Source organism: Chanodichthys erythropterus, chromosome 9 (genome assembly GCF_024489055.1).
Source record: "Chanodichthys erythropterus isolate Z2021 chromosome 9, ASM2448905v1, whole genome shotgun sequence".
Lineage (NCBI taxonomy): Eukaryota > Metazoa > Chordata > Actinopteri > Cypriniformes > Xenocyprididae > Chanodichthys > Chanodichthys erythropterus.
In genome coordinates this window covers 38,350,966-38,368,099 of record NC_090229.1, presented here as the reverse complement: position 1 = coordinate 38,368,099, position 17,134 = coordinate 38,350,966, and the positions used below count along the sequence as shown (strand labels likewise).

The following is a 17,134-nucleotide window of genomic DNA, read 5'->3' as shown; positions in this document are numbered from 1 at the left end:
CCAGGAACCGATGTTTGTCGGTCTCCCTCATGTCTGCCAAGGTCAGCCAGAGGTGGCGTTGCTGGGCTACCAGAGTAGACATCGCCTGGCCAACAGAACGCGCTGTCACCTTCGTTGCCCGGAGGGCAAGGTCAGTGGCAGCGCGCAGCTCCCCAAGCAGCTGTTGGTCAGGACCTTCCTGTGGCATCTGCGACAGCGCTTTTGCCTGATAGACCTGCAAAAGGGCCATCGCGTGCAGGGCAGAGGCAGCCTGCCCACAGGCACTGTAAGCTTTCTCAGTCAGACCGGCTGAGAACTCACAGGCCTGGGACGGGAGACGCGGCTCACCGCGCCAGCCAGCGGCCGTTGGACACAACTGCGTCGCAACAGACCGCTCGACTGGCGGGATCCTCGCGTATCCCCTGGCTAGCCCGCCGTCCAGGGAGGTGAAGGCCGACGAGGGACCAGGCCCTGTACGAGCCCCATGCGGAGCTTGCCAAGACCTGGTCACCTCATCGTGTACTTCCGGGAAGAAAGGCATTGGGGCGGGACGCTGGATTTGACCAGCGCGACCCCCCCCCCAAGTACCAATCGTCCAACCGAGATGGGCCGGGACAGGGTGGAGGGTTCCACTCAAGCCCGACGCACAAGGCGGCCCGGGAGAGCACAGCCGTGAGCTCGGGATCCGACTCGGGCAACGCTACCGTCCCGGGCGGCAGCGCGTCCGAATCCTCCCCAGAGGACTCAGGCTCACCTTCCGATGCAGCGATCGACATCCGATCCGCCGCCGGCACACCAAAGGTAACGGCTGGACAGTCCGTAGAGGGCCCAGCGGAAACCAACGGTGGCAAGATGGGTTGCGGTGCTGATGAGGCGGCAGGGGCCCGAGGAGCGTTTCCGCTCGCCGGGGGAGCCCTGACCGTAATCCTCAGGTCACCCTTCCTATACAGCGCCGTACCGTCATTCCGGTTCCCGGGGCCGGAAAAAACGGTCGTACGCGGCATAGGAGAGGGGGACCCCCGCTTCCTGAGACTTCAGGAAGGAGAGCCTCGACCTCAGCACCGCGATAGTCATGTTCCCGCAATGGGAACATGAACCATCCACAAAAGCTGCTTCAGCGTGCAGAATGCCCAAACACGAGATGCAACGATTATGCCCATCAGCAAGGACCAGGGAACGACCGCACCCATTAACGCACAGACGAAATGACATACTGTCAGGGTTCGTCTGTAAAGCTCTTTTAGAAGGGGAAGTCAACTCACTCGTGCTGAAGCACCCAGGGTGCGACGCGATGTGTCAGGTACACCACTCCCTGACACACCGAGGAACCGGCCCAAATCGCTACACACGCACACACTCTTTGTGTTGCTGTGAAAACAGCAGTTTTCGAGCTTATAGCTCAGCTCCTCGGAGACTCGCGACCTCGCTGAACGTGCCCTTTCACCAGCACTGAAAGCTCGCTGTAAATCCTCTTCTGTTTAGGCAAAGTTTTAGAATAAACAAACGAAGAAAGGAGTCTTCTAAACAGGACACCAGTGAATGGCTCCGAAGCGAAAGACAGAGTGCGATTGCATCTGCTTCCTATTTATATACACCTGACGGGGCGGTGCGCATTATGCAAATATCGCACGCCAATTCCATTGGCTTGTTTTAGTTTACACGAAGATGATAGGGCTCTCTAAGCGATATCCCAATTTGTCGGTCACTACTGACGTACGTCGAACGTGACCGACTGAAAGGGAACTATCTCCTTATCTTAGCCCGATTCACAATGGTAAGCTTGTAATAATGTTTTAAAATAAGAACGACCTGGTGGATTTCGAGCAAATTCGAAGTGGATTTCAAGTGGATTTTCAGGAAATTCAAGCATGCAGCAGTTCTTCTGTGCATCATTGCGTCACGTAAGTAAACAGAAAAAAGGAGTCCATGTGAGGATGCTGCTGGTAGTGGACCATTTATAGTCTGTTCTCACAGCAGATGAAATAATTAAACATCAATCTGACACTGACAATCATCAGTGACAACTGGAGATTCACCCGTAGTCAAAAAGCAAAAGACTTTGGATTGTGGAGAGGCTACAGAAATGGAAATCTACAGGTAACTCTAATATACACTAAATACACATAGTGTGCGTCTCAATCATCTCCCTAGTTCAGTAGTCAGGGCACTGATCAGGGAATCGGCCACATTCATTTATATGATATACTGATTCACGATCTAGGGAGCTGATTGAGATGCAGGGATAGTCACGCAATGCTGATGTTGTTAACATTAACAATTTGAGAACAAAGTATAACAGTAATAATAATTTGCACAGTTTGGCATGATCCGAGCTAAGCGATCGTTAGATTTAATCATCATTGGCAGCGTGATTTATTGTAGGCCTAATGCTTTTTTCCTCAGTTGGTCAGAACAAAAGTGGCAGAAATGTTACTTACTTGTTCAGATGATATTTTCAAGTGAAAATTCTTATATTGGTCATACTTTCAAGACGTAGAATCTGTGATTCTGAAGTACAGCATCTACACTGGTGTAGTGATTGACAGCAAACATTAGATTCATCTGCACTGACAAGCTGTGCCGACGCACAACGCACGTACAGATAACTGTTCCGCATATGAGTGCAATCGTACGTTTCAAACAGAGATGGCGACAAAGAAAGAAAAAGGCAGACTGCGTTTATACTGTTTGGTCTTGTTTGCTTTCTTTGGGTATATTCCAACTGGAAGTGAGCAATCGTGTGAAAGGTGAAAAATAACTGGATGATCTACTATGTCTGCTGAGATACTGAAGTGTGCACTCAGTTGACAGTTTACTGTCCCATTAAGCAACAGGAGCGTATTCATAAGCACGGGTAAGCAAAACAACTAACATCATAGGTCACACGACCATGCCAATGTGGTGGATGTATTTTATAGAAAATACTTTTTAAGGAAGTTCTTAAATCAAATGTAGTATCTAATCCAGGTTCCTGGAGGGTCACCACATGGAGAGTTTAGTTCCATCCCTAATTAAACACATCAGAGCCAGCTAATCAGTCTTCAGAATTATTTTTTCTAGTTTACTGAACATTTCTATTTTTTATCTAGATGTTTGACTTATTTCATATAACCATTATTTATTAATATTTGTTATTGTAATAACCACTTATTTTATTAGTTTTAGTCAGCTTATTTTTTATTTTATTTATTTATTTTGCATGATTATAGCCTCAAGTGTACTAAACTCTTAGTGCCTCTGAGTGGACATTTCACATGAAAACAACCTAAAAGCAGTGTATTTCAGGTTTTGTAAACACCATCAAGGCAAGACTCTTTTGTTGCTAGACCCTTTTTGAAAATCTCAGCTGCCCTAAAACCGTGTGATGAACTTAGCAATCAACATTTTCAAAAGCTAGTGATCACATTAGCTTGAAATAACATGTGTAGCAAGACATCTGAGGTTTACTTCACCCCAAATCCCCCTTTTTCCAAATGTTAAAAAAACATAAATTCAGTATCTTTTAAAGACATAATATTAAATACATAAAATAAATGTACATGTTCTTATATTATGTGATTCCTCTTAGACTGATCATGTGTTTTTAAATTAGACAGCTGTATAATATATAATATATAAGTAACTATAATAAAGAAGACCATTAACAGAAGGTAACACTGCACCAATAAATAGTGGACAATACACTAATCAATACACTATGATATATACACCAATACAATCTACACTACACTAATTACAATCATTACACTATCATAACTTCAGATGAATAATGCAAAATCTGTGAAATTCTCTGAAATAAAATGGTAATGAATCCCTGAACACAGAGACTCATGTGCACCATGTGATATTGTGAGCTGATGCTCAGGTGTGGATGGATGTGGCTCAGCTGCCAGGGACTCTGTGGTTGATTTGGAGAAGAGCTTCATCATCTGCATCTAAATCAGAAAACGTCACAGCCTACTTCTCCCTGATGACAGCAACACTCATGCATATGCACAATTCATGCACAATTGCACATTTACAAACACTCATTTGATAAATTCATTACTGTGAAAAAAAAAAAGAAAAAAAAGTCACAAACATACATTGTCACAAGAAGTCAGAAGTGGGGCAATGAACTACAGATCAGACAAATCAGCTTAAACTGTGCTATAAATTTCCTTTCCTTGTTTGCTCTGCTCTCTCGATATCTCTGCAGGAATAAATGGACTGTAAAATGATGAATGATCATGCTGTGGTGAAAATGTGGAGGCACAACAATAGCTCAGACTCAGAGAACCCTACACACACTCAGAGCCTCATCCAAACACTCACGCTAAGAGTGATAGTGAATAAAACAGAGTCAGACTGAATTAGACACTAGTCATCAGATATGTCACTGAGTCCCTTCTGGATCGTATGGTTGGTCGATGATTACAATGCATTTAAAACAGAGCAGTTTCGTGTTCTTTATCAGAGCTGACCACTCCGTGAAAAATAAGTGTGCATAGAGGGTTAGTTCACCCAAAAATTAAAGTTCTGTCATTAATTACTCACCCTCCTGTCATTCCACACCTGTAAGAGCTTCGTTCATCTTCTGAACACAAATTGAGATATTTTTGATGAAATCTATGAGCTGTCTGGCTCCTCCATAGACAACAATTTAACCACCACTTTCAAGGTCCAGAAAGGTACTAAAGACATTGTTAAAATGCACCATCATGGTGATCAGTGTTCAGTTTGGTTACGCACTTTGCTATTGACTTTGGTTGAATTAATTCTCTTAAAAGTGCATTACTACATGCACTTTTTGCTGGCTGACAGCTAGATTTTGATACCTGTGAGTTCCTTTAAAAATAGCAAAGACTTTTAATTTTGAACTTGCTATTAACTGTATTGAAAGAGCTTTTCTCATAACCCCTGTTATTAAACAAACTACTTATGGTTATGCTTTTATTTGGCATTATTTTTTGGTTTTCATACATCTAAATGTTTTGTTTTGCAATGTACACACTCTTTTCAACAGATTTGTGTAAAACAAAGAAACTACGGGGAAGTCATCTCTTGTCTCTTCCACACATATACAAAGACTGCCACTAACTGGAATCCATACTACAGAAAAATATACAGATGACTGTGAAATCGAATATGGTAACGTGACACACACTACACAATGCCAACACAATGCCACTTTCATGAAAAATCAAAAGAATTAAAACTTCCACTGCACACAATATAGCACAACAAAGCAGATACACTCAATGGGTTAATGTGCTATGTAGAAACACCATTACATCACAATTAAACCTTTACCTTTTGAGCCTGTGGACGCTACAAAGACAAAACACAAATTACACATATTACGACTCGTCATTATGCTCCTGGTCATTACTTCTGAAAGCAGTGCCTGGATCTGAATCACTTATTGTTACAAATTTCATTGGGTTTGGTCTGGTCTGTAATGTACCGAACATGAGGTTCTGCAGATGTTTTGTATAACTTCAGTATCTTTTTTCACAGCGTGGCTTGATTCTCATTGACAGGTTCCAAGTTTTAAATCCATGTTCAAAGCAAAACTAGGAAGTTTGTTATTTGATGACTGCATTGCAGTTCGAAATCACTTCAATACATTCTTTCCAAACTTTTACAAAGTTTCGGTGGTTGGGCTGTTTCGAACAAGACACTTAGGGCTTTACTCAGGGCTTGACATTAACACCCGTCTAACAGCGTGTAATGCAGTAACCCCTACTAGACACTTTGGTGGGTTGGATTTTACAAACCCGATTCCAAAAAAGTTGGGAAACTGTACAAATTGTGAATAAAAAAGGAATGCAATAATTTACAAATCTCATAAACTTATATTTTATTCACAATAGAATATAGATAACATATCAAGTGTTTAAAGTGAGACATTTTGAAATGTCATGCCAAATATTGGCTCATTTTGGATTTCATGAGATCAACACATTCCAAAAAAGTTGGGACAGGTAGCAATAAGAGGCCGGAAAAGTTAAATGTACTTCAATCATGACAACTCTCGGAGTGAATTAAATTCAACCAGCATTTATTGGCATGGGGTATGAAGTATACATGGCTTGATTTTGGCGTACGAGATCTGCTACGCTGCTGCTGCTGCTGAGCAAATACAAATTGTTTAGCTTAGTCAAATGGAACAACAAGGAAAAGGCTGCTGCAAGAATGGTAGAACCCCCGTAGCAGATCTCTACAGGTGGCGCTGGGGAGGAGGAGGGATAACAGCGCTTCACATTGCGCAGCTTGTCGATCGCAGGCTAGGGTACGATATATATGGTTGCGTGGATATGGAATTACTTCCGATTGGCTGATGCCATGGCGTAGAAAGACCCAATCAGCGCTCGGTTAGAGTTTCATCACTGAACTTTGTATATATAAGGAACAGCTGGAGGACCAATTTGCAACTTATTATGTCAACTGGCAACATGATTGGGTATAAAAAGAGCCTCTCAGAGTGGCAGTGTCTCTCAGAAGTCAAGATGAGCAGAGGATCACCAATTCCCCCAATGCTGCAAAGAAAAATAGTGGAGCAATATCAGAAAGGAGTTTCTCAGAGAAAAAAACCATACTGGATGCCCGTGATCTTCGGGCCCTTAGACGGCACTGCATCACATACAGGAATGCTACTGTAATGGAAATCACAACATGGGCTCAGGAATACTTCCAGAAAACATTGTCGGTGAACACAATCCACCGTGCCATTCGCCGTTGCTGGCTAAAGCTCTATAGGTCAAAAAAGAAGCCATATCTAAACATGATCCAGAAGCGCAGGCGTTTTCTCTGGGCCAAGGCTCATTTAAAATGGACTGTGGCAAAGTGGAAAACTGTTCTGTGATCAGACAAATCAAAATTTTAAGTTCCTTTTGGAAAACTGGGACGCCATGTCATCCGGACTAAAGAGGACAAGTTCAACACAAGTTGTTATCAGCGCTCAGTTCAGAAGCCTGCATCTCTGATGGTATGGGGTTGCATGAGTGCGTGTGGCATGGGCAGCTTACACATCTGGAAAGGCACCATCAATGCTGAAAGGTATATCCAAGCTCTAGAACAACATATGCTCCCATCCAGACGTCGCCTCTTTCAGGGAAGACCTTGCATTTTCCAACATGACAATGCCAGACCACATACTGCATCAATTACAACATCATGGCTGCGTAGAAGAAGGATCCGGGTACTGAAATGGCCAGTCTGCAGTCCAGATCTTTCACCCATAGAAAACATTTGGTGCATCATAAAGAGGAAGATGCGACAAAGAAGACCTAAGACAGTTGAGCAACTAGAAGCCTGTATTAGACAAGAATGGGACAACATTCCTATTCCTAAACTTGAGCAACTTGTCTCCTCAGTCCCCAGACGTTTGCAGACTGTTATAAAAAGAAGAGGGGATGCCCCACAGTGGTAAACATGGCCTTGTCCCAACTTTTTGGAGATGTGTTGATGCCATGAAATTTAAAAATCAACTTATTTTTCCCTTAAAATGATACATTTTCTCAGTTTAAACATTTGATATGTCATCTATGTTGTATTCTGAATAAAATATTGAAATTTGAAACTTCCACATCATTGCATTCTGTTTTATTCACAATTTGAACAGTGTCCCAACTTTTTTGGAATCGGGTTTGTATATTTAATCATATTTACATTTTTCAATTGTAGTCTTTTAAAAAGGCATCTGAAATAATAAACTAAGTTCAATGTAGTGTTGTTAAAAATATTGATTTTTCTATACATATCAATACTGAAATATCTGAAACGCTTCCAATACTCATTTTCAGCAGGATATATGATACCAGCCGTGCTTTCTCTCTCTCATCTCTCCGACAGCGAGTTACACACAAACCCTCCTTGGTGTTACAGGGCTTGAATTACGGCATGGGATTGTGTTTATTACCCAAAGTGCGTGCACAAAAAGCCGCCTCTCAATACTAAATTATAAAGCTATTTTTCACTGCTTATTGCACTTAAACAGTCAAATGCACACAAAATAATGTCAAAATGCCGGTCTTGGCGAGTATTCATGTAAACACAGTCAGTTATGTTTTAAGTGAATGTAAACAGTTGAGAAAGAAAACGCATGTGTAACAGTTTAATGGATCTGTGCATCCGGTCTTAAAGTGACAGCAGCCTAATATACTGTCCCAAATTATGAGATAATATTAAAAATATCTAAATGACAGTTTTTCCCCATGGTATCAGTGTCAAAAGTGTGGCCAGTGAAAATGCTGAGTGGATTGTAACTTTGGAAAACCATTAGCCACAGTGGCTGGTAAGCAAAAAAGTTAATGTCAAGCCCTGGCTTTACTAAACAGGGCAAATTAGCTTAAGACCATAATCCCATAAAATCCTCGATGGGAGCAGAATGTTCTGGTGCTAAATGACTACTGCAAAGCTTAGTAAATCACCTTGCATGATAGTAGTAGAAGAGCATCTTTTGTATGAAAACCTGGAAAATTCCCCATGACAAATATATGCACATCTGGACTGAAACATAATTATTCAAGTGTTTGTGGTAGGGCGATGCTGGACAGTCCCAGGTCATAAAGCGCTCAGAATGATCAGCAATAAGCATTTAAACCAGTACAGTACAGAAAGTGTGCAAATTTTTACAGGCACAATTAATTCTATTTCAAATCTCATTTCTGTGTGCATGAGGTTCATAAGGCTAAGAACGATTTATATGTGGATCCCACTCACATGTAAACATCAAAATGTCAAATCACTCACAGTGTTATCAACGTAGGCTTCTGTCCACACCATGTCATGCTCTCGATCAATGACCTTTGGCCGACTGAGCACATGCAGATACTCCATCACGTTCTCCTGAACATCTGCCAGTGTGGAGATCTGGGTAAAATAACCTGACAACACAGAAAACAATTAGAATAATTACAAATATTCATTGATATGTGTATGCATACATGTGCATGCTGTATGATGATTTATTTCCTGCTGTCATTAATGTGAGCAAGGGGTTTTGTTTAAATGCTAATTCTACATTAACATATGAAAGCTTAAGGCAAATGTTGTGCATGACCCTGTACATAATACACAGACAAACAGCAAACCTACAGAAAGAGCCAAGCAATGTTGCACACACACACAAACTACGACATAAGTAATCAACGTATGATTATTCATAATGCATTAAAGTAATTCATACACATCACATGCCATTATTTTAACTTGAATAAACACTGAATAGAGCAACTTTAGACAAATGTAGGCTCTGTTTTCACGATGCACTCGTATGGTGATCAGGTCAGTCTTTTAAAGTTCAATAATGAGCAGATAAAATTGTGTACAGAGCTGCATGAGGAAGAATGAGCAAGCCTAACCTTTATTAGCGCAAGCCATCCATTTCAGATTATCAGCAAAGGCAGACTCCCGACCAATCAGGTAAGGGAACACACGCACCTGCAGAGAGGAGAGCTTAGGTTAGATGTCAGTCAATCACTCAAGATAGAGCTAATGCACAATCCCTCAACAGCAGATAAGACAGCAGCGCCCTGACTGCATCTAATTAGTGTACTCTTTAATCTACTAGCTTCGATAAATGTTAACTAACCAAACTATTAAAGCTATTTTGTACTAAGGATTTTAAAACTAAAAAAAAAAAAAATCTACAATGATTTGGTGGGTGCAATCAGAGGTCAAATTTATAGTGCATTGCATTTGAAAGGTCAGAACTAATTCACAGGGTTTCTGCACTTCAAGTGCCAACAAATGGACCTGAAGAAAAAAGTGTGTTATATAATAATAAGAAATGTTTATTAAGCAGCTAATTAGAATAATTTCATTCACGTGACACTGAAGACTGGAATAATGATGCTAAAAATTCATCTTTGATCACAGGAATAAATTACATTTTACAATTATTCACATAGAAAGCAGTTATTTTATTATATTTATTATATTTTGTTTTGCCTGATATTTGTATCTGCTCTTGGTCACTGTCCTGCTGCAAATTGAAGTTTAAACAGGGACAATATTTATTGGATATGAGTCAATTCACTCTGCTGCTGTCATCAGTATTCATAATCAGTAAACAAATTAGTTGTTAGTCATATGGCTTAATTTTCTCCACATTGCATAATAACAAGATCTACACCAAGTGGAGGCTTGCATTTGTAGGTACAGAGATGACTCGTTCAAACTGACCATAAGAGCAAATGGTTGAAAAGACGACACAAAGTGATCTCTTTCTGATCTCCCCCTTAAAGAGCAGGACTGAAATCATCTCTAAAATCTACAGAGACTGCATTTACATACCATAATACTTCAGATCATTCCAAAACAAGATGGACTTATCTTCTTTAAGCTACGAGTTAAAAGAGTATCAGTGAGAAACACGGCAGATGCCACATTATTTATAGGAATTCAGCAGTGAAATATGACCCCTGGTGGATAATTATTCCTGGATTGAATAATCCCAACAGAAAATTTCCTCTTCACCTCATTTATTTCAAAATAATAGTTTCTGTTCAGGCCGTATCCAGATGAGATGAAGGACCTGCATCTAGACATGATGATAACGCAGCCCTGACGTTCAACTAATCTATCCCCTGCGAAGACCCATTTCCTTTTCCTTTCCCTATGTATAGATAAAACATTATCAAAATTATTCCAGTTCGCATAGATCCACGGACACAACTAATTTTTCTGTATTATGCGGATCAGTAAAGTAATTTGGCAAAAATCACTTTTTTAAGCTTCTGCGCACATACACACTCAAACACGCAAACCTAAAGACTAAACATGTAAATGAACGGCAAGAATGCATTAAAGGTGTACGGTTTTCAGTAGGAAAGGTGTCATTTAAGCGGCCCCTAAAGTAATAATTAACAATTTTTACAACGGAAGTGATTCAATCAAAAACCAACTTTAGCTCGATATGAATGTTTCTATTGTCACTGTGAAGCTGCTTTGAAACAATATGCATTGTGAAAAGTGCTATATAAATGAAGATGACTTGACTGTTGTATAAGCACTCCTACTTTAGGGCAGAGGTCTTCAAACCTGCTCCTGGAGACCTACTGCGCTGCAAAGTTTAGATCAAACCTGCTTCAGCTTGTGATTTTCAAGTGATCATGAAGGTCTTGATTAGCTGGATTGTGTGTTTGATTAGAGTTGAAGTTAAACTCTGAGGTACAATGATTCTCCAGAAGCAGGGCTGAAGACATCAAACACATGAAAATCAAAAATACAATGTTTTAAAAGACTTTTAATGGTTTGCCAATGTCAATATAAAGATGTCATTGCATGGAAATTTGGATTAATGAAGGTATTCATTGGTTTAATGTAGACTACAAAGAACCACTAGCACTACAACCAATAAGTGTGAAACATTAACTCAAAGGAACTTTGTCAGTAGATTCAGACCACCAAGGAAGACCATTAGACATGCCGAGTGAGGGATGCATTAACAGTGCTGCACATATAGGGAACAATAACAGCGTGATTGAGGGAGACGCACAAAACAACACCATATTGGCTCACACTGGGATGCCTTTTTAGTGTGTGTTTAAACTGTGCCTTGTGTCCTGCCATCAGCCCCAGCGAAACACTACTGTCTTTGTCTGGTAAAAGAGATACAGAATACTGACCTAAGAAACATTTATATGTCCCTCACAACATTTCACCAACCATTTTCAGTTTTTTTTGTTAAGCGTCTGATTTCTGTCTCAATCACTTTCTGAGTTGTTTGGAGAAGTTTCTCTCCTCATTAAACAGCAATTGAATATTTTAGAACACAAAGAACAAAATGTGCATATAATGAAGTGAATACTTACTTACAACCTACTGAAACCAATGGCAAAATGTATCAAAGCACTAGTTCACTGATATTTGTCTGGACATTGGAATAACATGGTATATGAATATGGCAATAATTCAAAATGTCCATGGTTTTAAACTTGTGCTGTGTCTCTTTTTGTGCCCCTCAGTTGGAAATACCACTCAAACAGCCCTGTTGTTAGGATATGGCTGTAGTTTTAGAACAGGTTGGCCATAAACAAACCATTTTCTCCATTCCCATAGTCAGGGATCATTTCATACCTGCTCAGCTGGATTCATCTTTTCACCTGTGCTCTCAGAAGGTTTCTAGCCTCTTTTTAATTTCAACCTATGAAAATGTATTTAGAGTTAGATTTTTTTTCAAATACCTAGAGGTTTACAAAAACCTGTTCCCCATACAGAGATGGATGAAGGAGTGTAATAGTCTTAACTCCCATTTTTAGTTACTCTCTTACTCATTTGAAAAATGCTTGGGAACAAGAAATAGCAACAGCAAAAACTGCCAGTCTGCAATTGAGAAAATACATAAAAAGTTTCTTTGAGACGGATTGTTCCAACATAAAAGGCATTCCAGTCAATAAGATTATTCGTCAGGTGACCCTGCAAACGGAGCCCATAAAAACTCTTCTTACCTTTCTGTCAGGCCAGTTGTACATGGCAAAGACAGCGTCATACGTTTTCACGGCTCCATCCGTCACCAACATGATGGCCTGACTGCATACGCTCCCTCTGCCCGTCTGATTAAACTGAACACACATACATATTACATAATAAGAGGTTATAAGAGGTTAGGATTAATTACCAATAATAAATGCTAGCCGAGGAAGGTTTAAGTTCGGTCCTAGAGAGCCACTGTCCTGCTGAGTTTAGCTCCAACCTTAATCAAACGCTCCTGAACAAGCTAATCAAGCTCTTCAGGATTACTAAGGCTATAGCTGAAGGTTTTTTTTCAGGGTTGGAGCTAAACTCTGCAGGACAGCGGCTCTCTAGGACCGAACTTGCCGACCCCTGGTTTAACCCTCTGGAGTCTGAGGCTTATTTGGGATCCTGGCGAAGTTTTGACATGCCCTAACATTTGTGCTTTTTTTCAGTTGTTTATAAACATACGTTTTTCACTAGACTTTTGGGAATTGTATATTTTAGTCTAGAGTGTTTGTTTCAAAATTATGTGGAAATTTCGTGATCAAGTTGATCCACGAAATGAAAGTGAAACCTGCTCTTCCAATGAGGTAAATTCTTTAAAATTATTCTTCACCGCATCTCAACACGATGAAAAGTAGCCTACATTTTTCCGAGTTGACGTGGTCGTTCACTCTGTTGCATTGATCGCCTCAGGATTTGCGTTTGAATAGCGCATGCTCCGTGGCCGAATTAGTGGATAATGAGCTGACTAGCAAATGACTGACAACCTTTTCTTTTCATACAGATTACATAAACAGAATATTTGTTTTCGACTTACATGATTTAAAACCTGACATTTCAATGTTTCTTTAGACATAAGTCTCATTTTTGTGTCATTAGTATTCACTAAGTTACAGTTAATTTTCTGAGGACTATCAGAATGGACTTAATTCAGAGGGAGACGACAGATCACGCATCATGTTAGTTTTCTTTATTTTGCAAAAAGCAAAACATTGTGTTTTTACTCTGAGTGTACACAAATAAAAGGCATTCTATAGTTTCAATTGATATATTACTATTACGAGTATTTTAAGTTGATTTTGCTGTTATGTGAAAAAAATTCACCGAAACGCGCTGGCGCGTTTCCCAATTTCTGAGAGTTAAATACACAGCGTAGTGATGAACTGAACAAGACACAGGTGAAGAACCAAATCAGTAACTATAGTGACAAATGAGAACATACTTAGGCTGCGTCTGACATTTATCATGCAGTGACCTTGAAGGCAGTGTTTGCACATGAAGGTGCCTCACAAAACTGATTTCGGACAGACTTCTGAGGCAGCATAAAGGTTTAATGATCTACAGCAGCATAAAGCGAGATTTGGTGATAACTAAGCAAATATTTAATTATTAAAATATTAATTCCTTACTAGAAATGACATCATAAATGGACAACATTCATCAAAAACGCACATTAACTCACAAACTGAACACAAACAGCAACTTTCAGATGCCATGTTTAGTTGTTTAGCTCAACGTCAGAATTGAAAGCACAGGATTGTTCGATATAAAATAGGCAGCAAAGGAAGGATACATCTATGCTGCCTTCAAAAATCAATCTAATGAGACAGGAATTGAAGCTAACATTGGATTTCTGACGTGCCTTGATGCCTTTCTACCTTGGAATGCGTCCTCTGAAGGCAGCATTTTTAAGCTTTCGGACGCAGCCTTAATAACTAAAGAAACAGGAAATTTGAACTAATTCATCACAGATACATCAGAATGAAATGAATATCAAAATAAAAGTCCTTGCACAGAAATTAACACGCAACATAAATGGACAACAGTGTACACATCTACACTGTTGTGACATTGATTTGGAAATGGGTTTGTTTATGACAGGGGTGTAGTGAGAGAAAGTTTGTTCTCTGTGGTTGTTGCTATAGTACATTAAACCACGTTTTATGCATTTATAATGTTCCAGACAGTCTGCCTTTTCCCATCTGCATATATGAATATGCTAATTATCCAGTAAACGCACCAATTTAACAAGATACTAAATTGTGGATCTAATGGCATCTAGGTGTGTTGTATAATGTGTGTGTGTGTATGTGCGCACGTTTTTTCATATCAGGACATAAATTTGTATAACGACATGGTTATGACATAGGTATTACTAGGAAAGGGTGACTTATGAGGAAATTACCCCATGTCCCCATTTTCAAAAGGCTTATAAATCATACAGAATGAGTTTTTTTGAGAAAGTAAAAATGTGCAGTTTCCTGTGATGGGTAGGTTTAGGTGTAGGGTTGGTGTAGGGCGATACAAAATACGGATTGTACAGTATAAAAACCCTTATGCCAATGGAATGTCCCCACAATTCACAAAAACAAACCTGTGTGTGTGTGTGTGTGTGTGTGTGTGTGCTCACATTACTGAGAAGTTCGAAGGCCTCAGTCAGAGCCATGTCCAGCATGCCTATACCTTTAGCAAAGAGCTTATCAAGACGCTGACGGAAATGCTGAGGAGAAAAACATAAAACACAACAGTAAGAAACTCTGCAATCCCAATGTGAATTGTGCAAACTTTGTGTCAGCAACATTGGTTAGAAAAGCATCTGTACAGACACTAAAATAGTTCATACTCTGGTTTTCATTTGACTTACCAAACTGATGTTATGGATCTCCTGCATCATCAGTTAAACAGTTAAAAGCCAATTTTATCCAGACAAGATTCAAAGTGCTGGTTATTGGGTGCTCAAAGTCAATAATAAAAATGGACGTCAGTGGTTTTTCTTCCAGCTTCAAGCTGGTTCTCGTTTCTAGCCTGTCTGCCTCTGGCATCGAGCTTTGTTTTGCCCTCTGAACTCTCGTCATCAGTCTGCCTGCCCCTTCTGGTTTTTACCCTGAACTTTCCCTCTTGCTTTCTCTGTCCTTGTCCGCCCGCTGCCGGAACCTGAACTGAGTTTATTATGCCTTTCCAGTCATGGGCTTCAGAACAGCTATTTCGAGTTTGTCCTGTTATCGAGTCCTCTTTTGCCAAACCTGACACTAACAAGTTTACAAGCAGACCAAAACAATTAGTTGTGGTTTATATACAGATATAGCAGAAAATGCACTTACATTTTTGTTGGTAATGTCAGCCTGAACCAATGTTCCATTCAGACACGGCTCCACATAATGTAGCTCCTCATTGTACTGCCACACACAAAATGTATGCATTGCATGAGACCAGTATGAGGTCAGAACGGTTTTGCATTACCAGTTAGAAAATGATCCACAAAATATAAAGAGATTCATAAAAATTAAACAAATTCTCAAATAAAACGACAAGATGTAAGGGACCATCCATGGCTAGCTGTGCATTAAACAATTTTAATGCATGATGTGGAGGAAAATAATCACCCATCGTGAAGTGGATATTAGCTGTGTTGGCACTGTAGTCAAAAATATCAATTTTTCAATACTAAAATATCTGAAACGCTTCCAATACTCATTTTCCGCAGAATACATACACAATACCAGCTGTGCTTTCTCGTTCTCTCATCTTTCCGACAGTGAGCTGACACACAAACCCTCCTCCCCTCACTTTCATTTGCTCCGGATGAATATTGTTGGTATTACAGGGCTTGAATTTCGACGTGGTTTTACGTGTATTGCGCATAATTTCACTAATTTTGTGCTCACACTCAAAGTGTGCGCTCATAAAGCCACCTCACAGTACTAAACTGAATTCTTTTTATTCTTAAACAGTCAAATACACATGAAATAATGTCAAAATGCTGTATTCATGTAAACACAGTCAGTTATGTTTTAAGTGAGAAAGAAAAAGCATGTGTAATGGTAGAATGGATCCCTGCATCAGGTCTTAAAGTGACAGCAGCCTCATATACCTGCTGCCAAATTATGAGATAATATTATAAATATCTATATGGCAGTTATTCCCTATGGTATCAATGTCAAAATTGTGGACAGTGAAAATGCTGAATGGCTAGTAACTTTGGAAAACCATTAGCCACAGTGGCTGGTGAGCAAAAAAGTTAATGTCAAGTCCTTGCTGTGTCCTCCGAAGGTCACTTTTGCTCCAGAATGACTTAAGGAGGAGTGACAGCAGTGGAGGGTGAGAGAGGGAACTACAGATGTGTAGCGGTTAAGTTGCTGTTTCTTTTATATTCGTGTGCGGCAATGGGCTGAAAAATGGAAACATCCGCTAAAACCAAAGTAATGTATTTTTCTTAACTTAATACTGCTATTGTGATAAAATGCAACAAATATCATATTTGATAAGTGATATTGATTGAAACTCACAGCAATAATGTTAAAAAAGTCATCATCCCCAAGTGTATCCAATATGGAGGAGACTGTTTGTCTAGCTATGGTCAGCCGTAGCCCCTTCATACTGCCACTCACATCCACCAAAATGACCACATCTTTAGGAGACGTAGCTGCCTGGATATACCTGTAAAGATAGAGATATTAAAAAGAATTATGTTGACAATGAGTCTTTGTTGGGATCAGTTTATACCAAAATTTTGAATGAAATGTTATAAAGACATGAATTGACACTTTAACTGCTTTTCCACTGTTGGGCCGAGTGGTTCTAGGAAACGATAAGGAACGGTTCCAGTTCTACTTCCATTTGAGCCTGGTACGGCATGATTACAAACCATTAATGACTGATGCATCTGTATTACATTCCAAAGAGCTCCATTATCAGCCCCACAGTGGAA

The 17,134-nt window shown here is 39.9% G+C and overlaps 1 protein-coding gene across 1 annotated transcript in view; it reads right to left on the bottom strand.

The window, feature by feature from the left end:
* The window catches only part of cacna2d3a (calcium channel, voltage-dependent, alpha 2/delta subunit 3a), a 136,511-nt gene that overhangs the window by 70,560 nt on the left and 48,817 nt on the right, over nt 1–17,134 (bottom strand). Inside the window, exons 8-14 of the mRNA XM_067395540.1 lie at nt 16,713–16,863; nt 15,528–15,602; nt 14,837–14,926; nt 12,417–12,530; nt 9,327–9,405; nt 8,716–8,849; nt 5,272–5,289 (exon numbers count right to left, since the gene is read on the bottom strand). Of these exons, the coding sequence (XP_067251641.1) occupies nt 5,272–5,289; nt 8,716–8,849; nt 9,327–9,405; nt 12,417–12,530; nt 14,837–14,926; nt 15,528–15,602; nt 16,713–16,863 (661 nt within the window). The remainder of the gene's footprint in view (nt 1–5,271; nt 5,290–8,715; nt 8,850–9,326; nt 9,406–12,416; nt 12,531–14,836; nt 14,927–15,527; nt 15,603–16,712; nt 16,864–17,134) is intronic.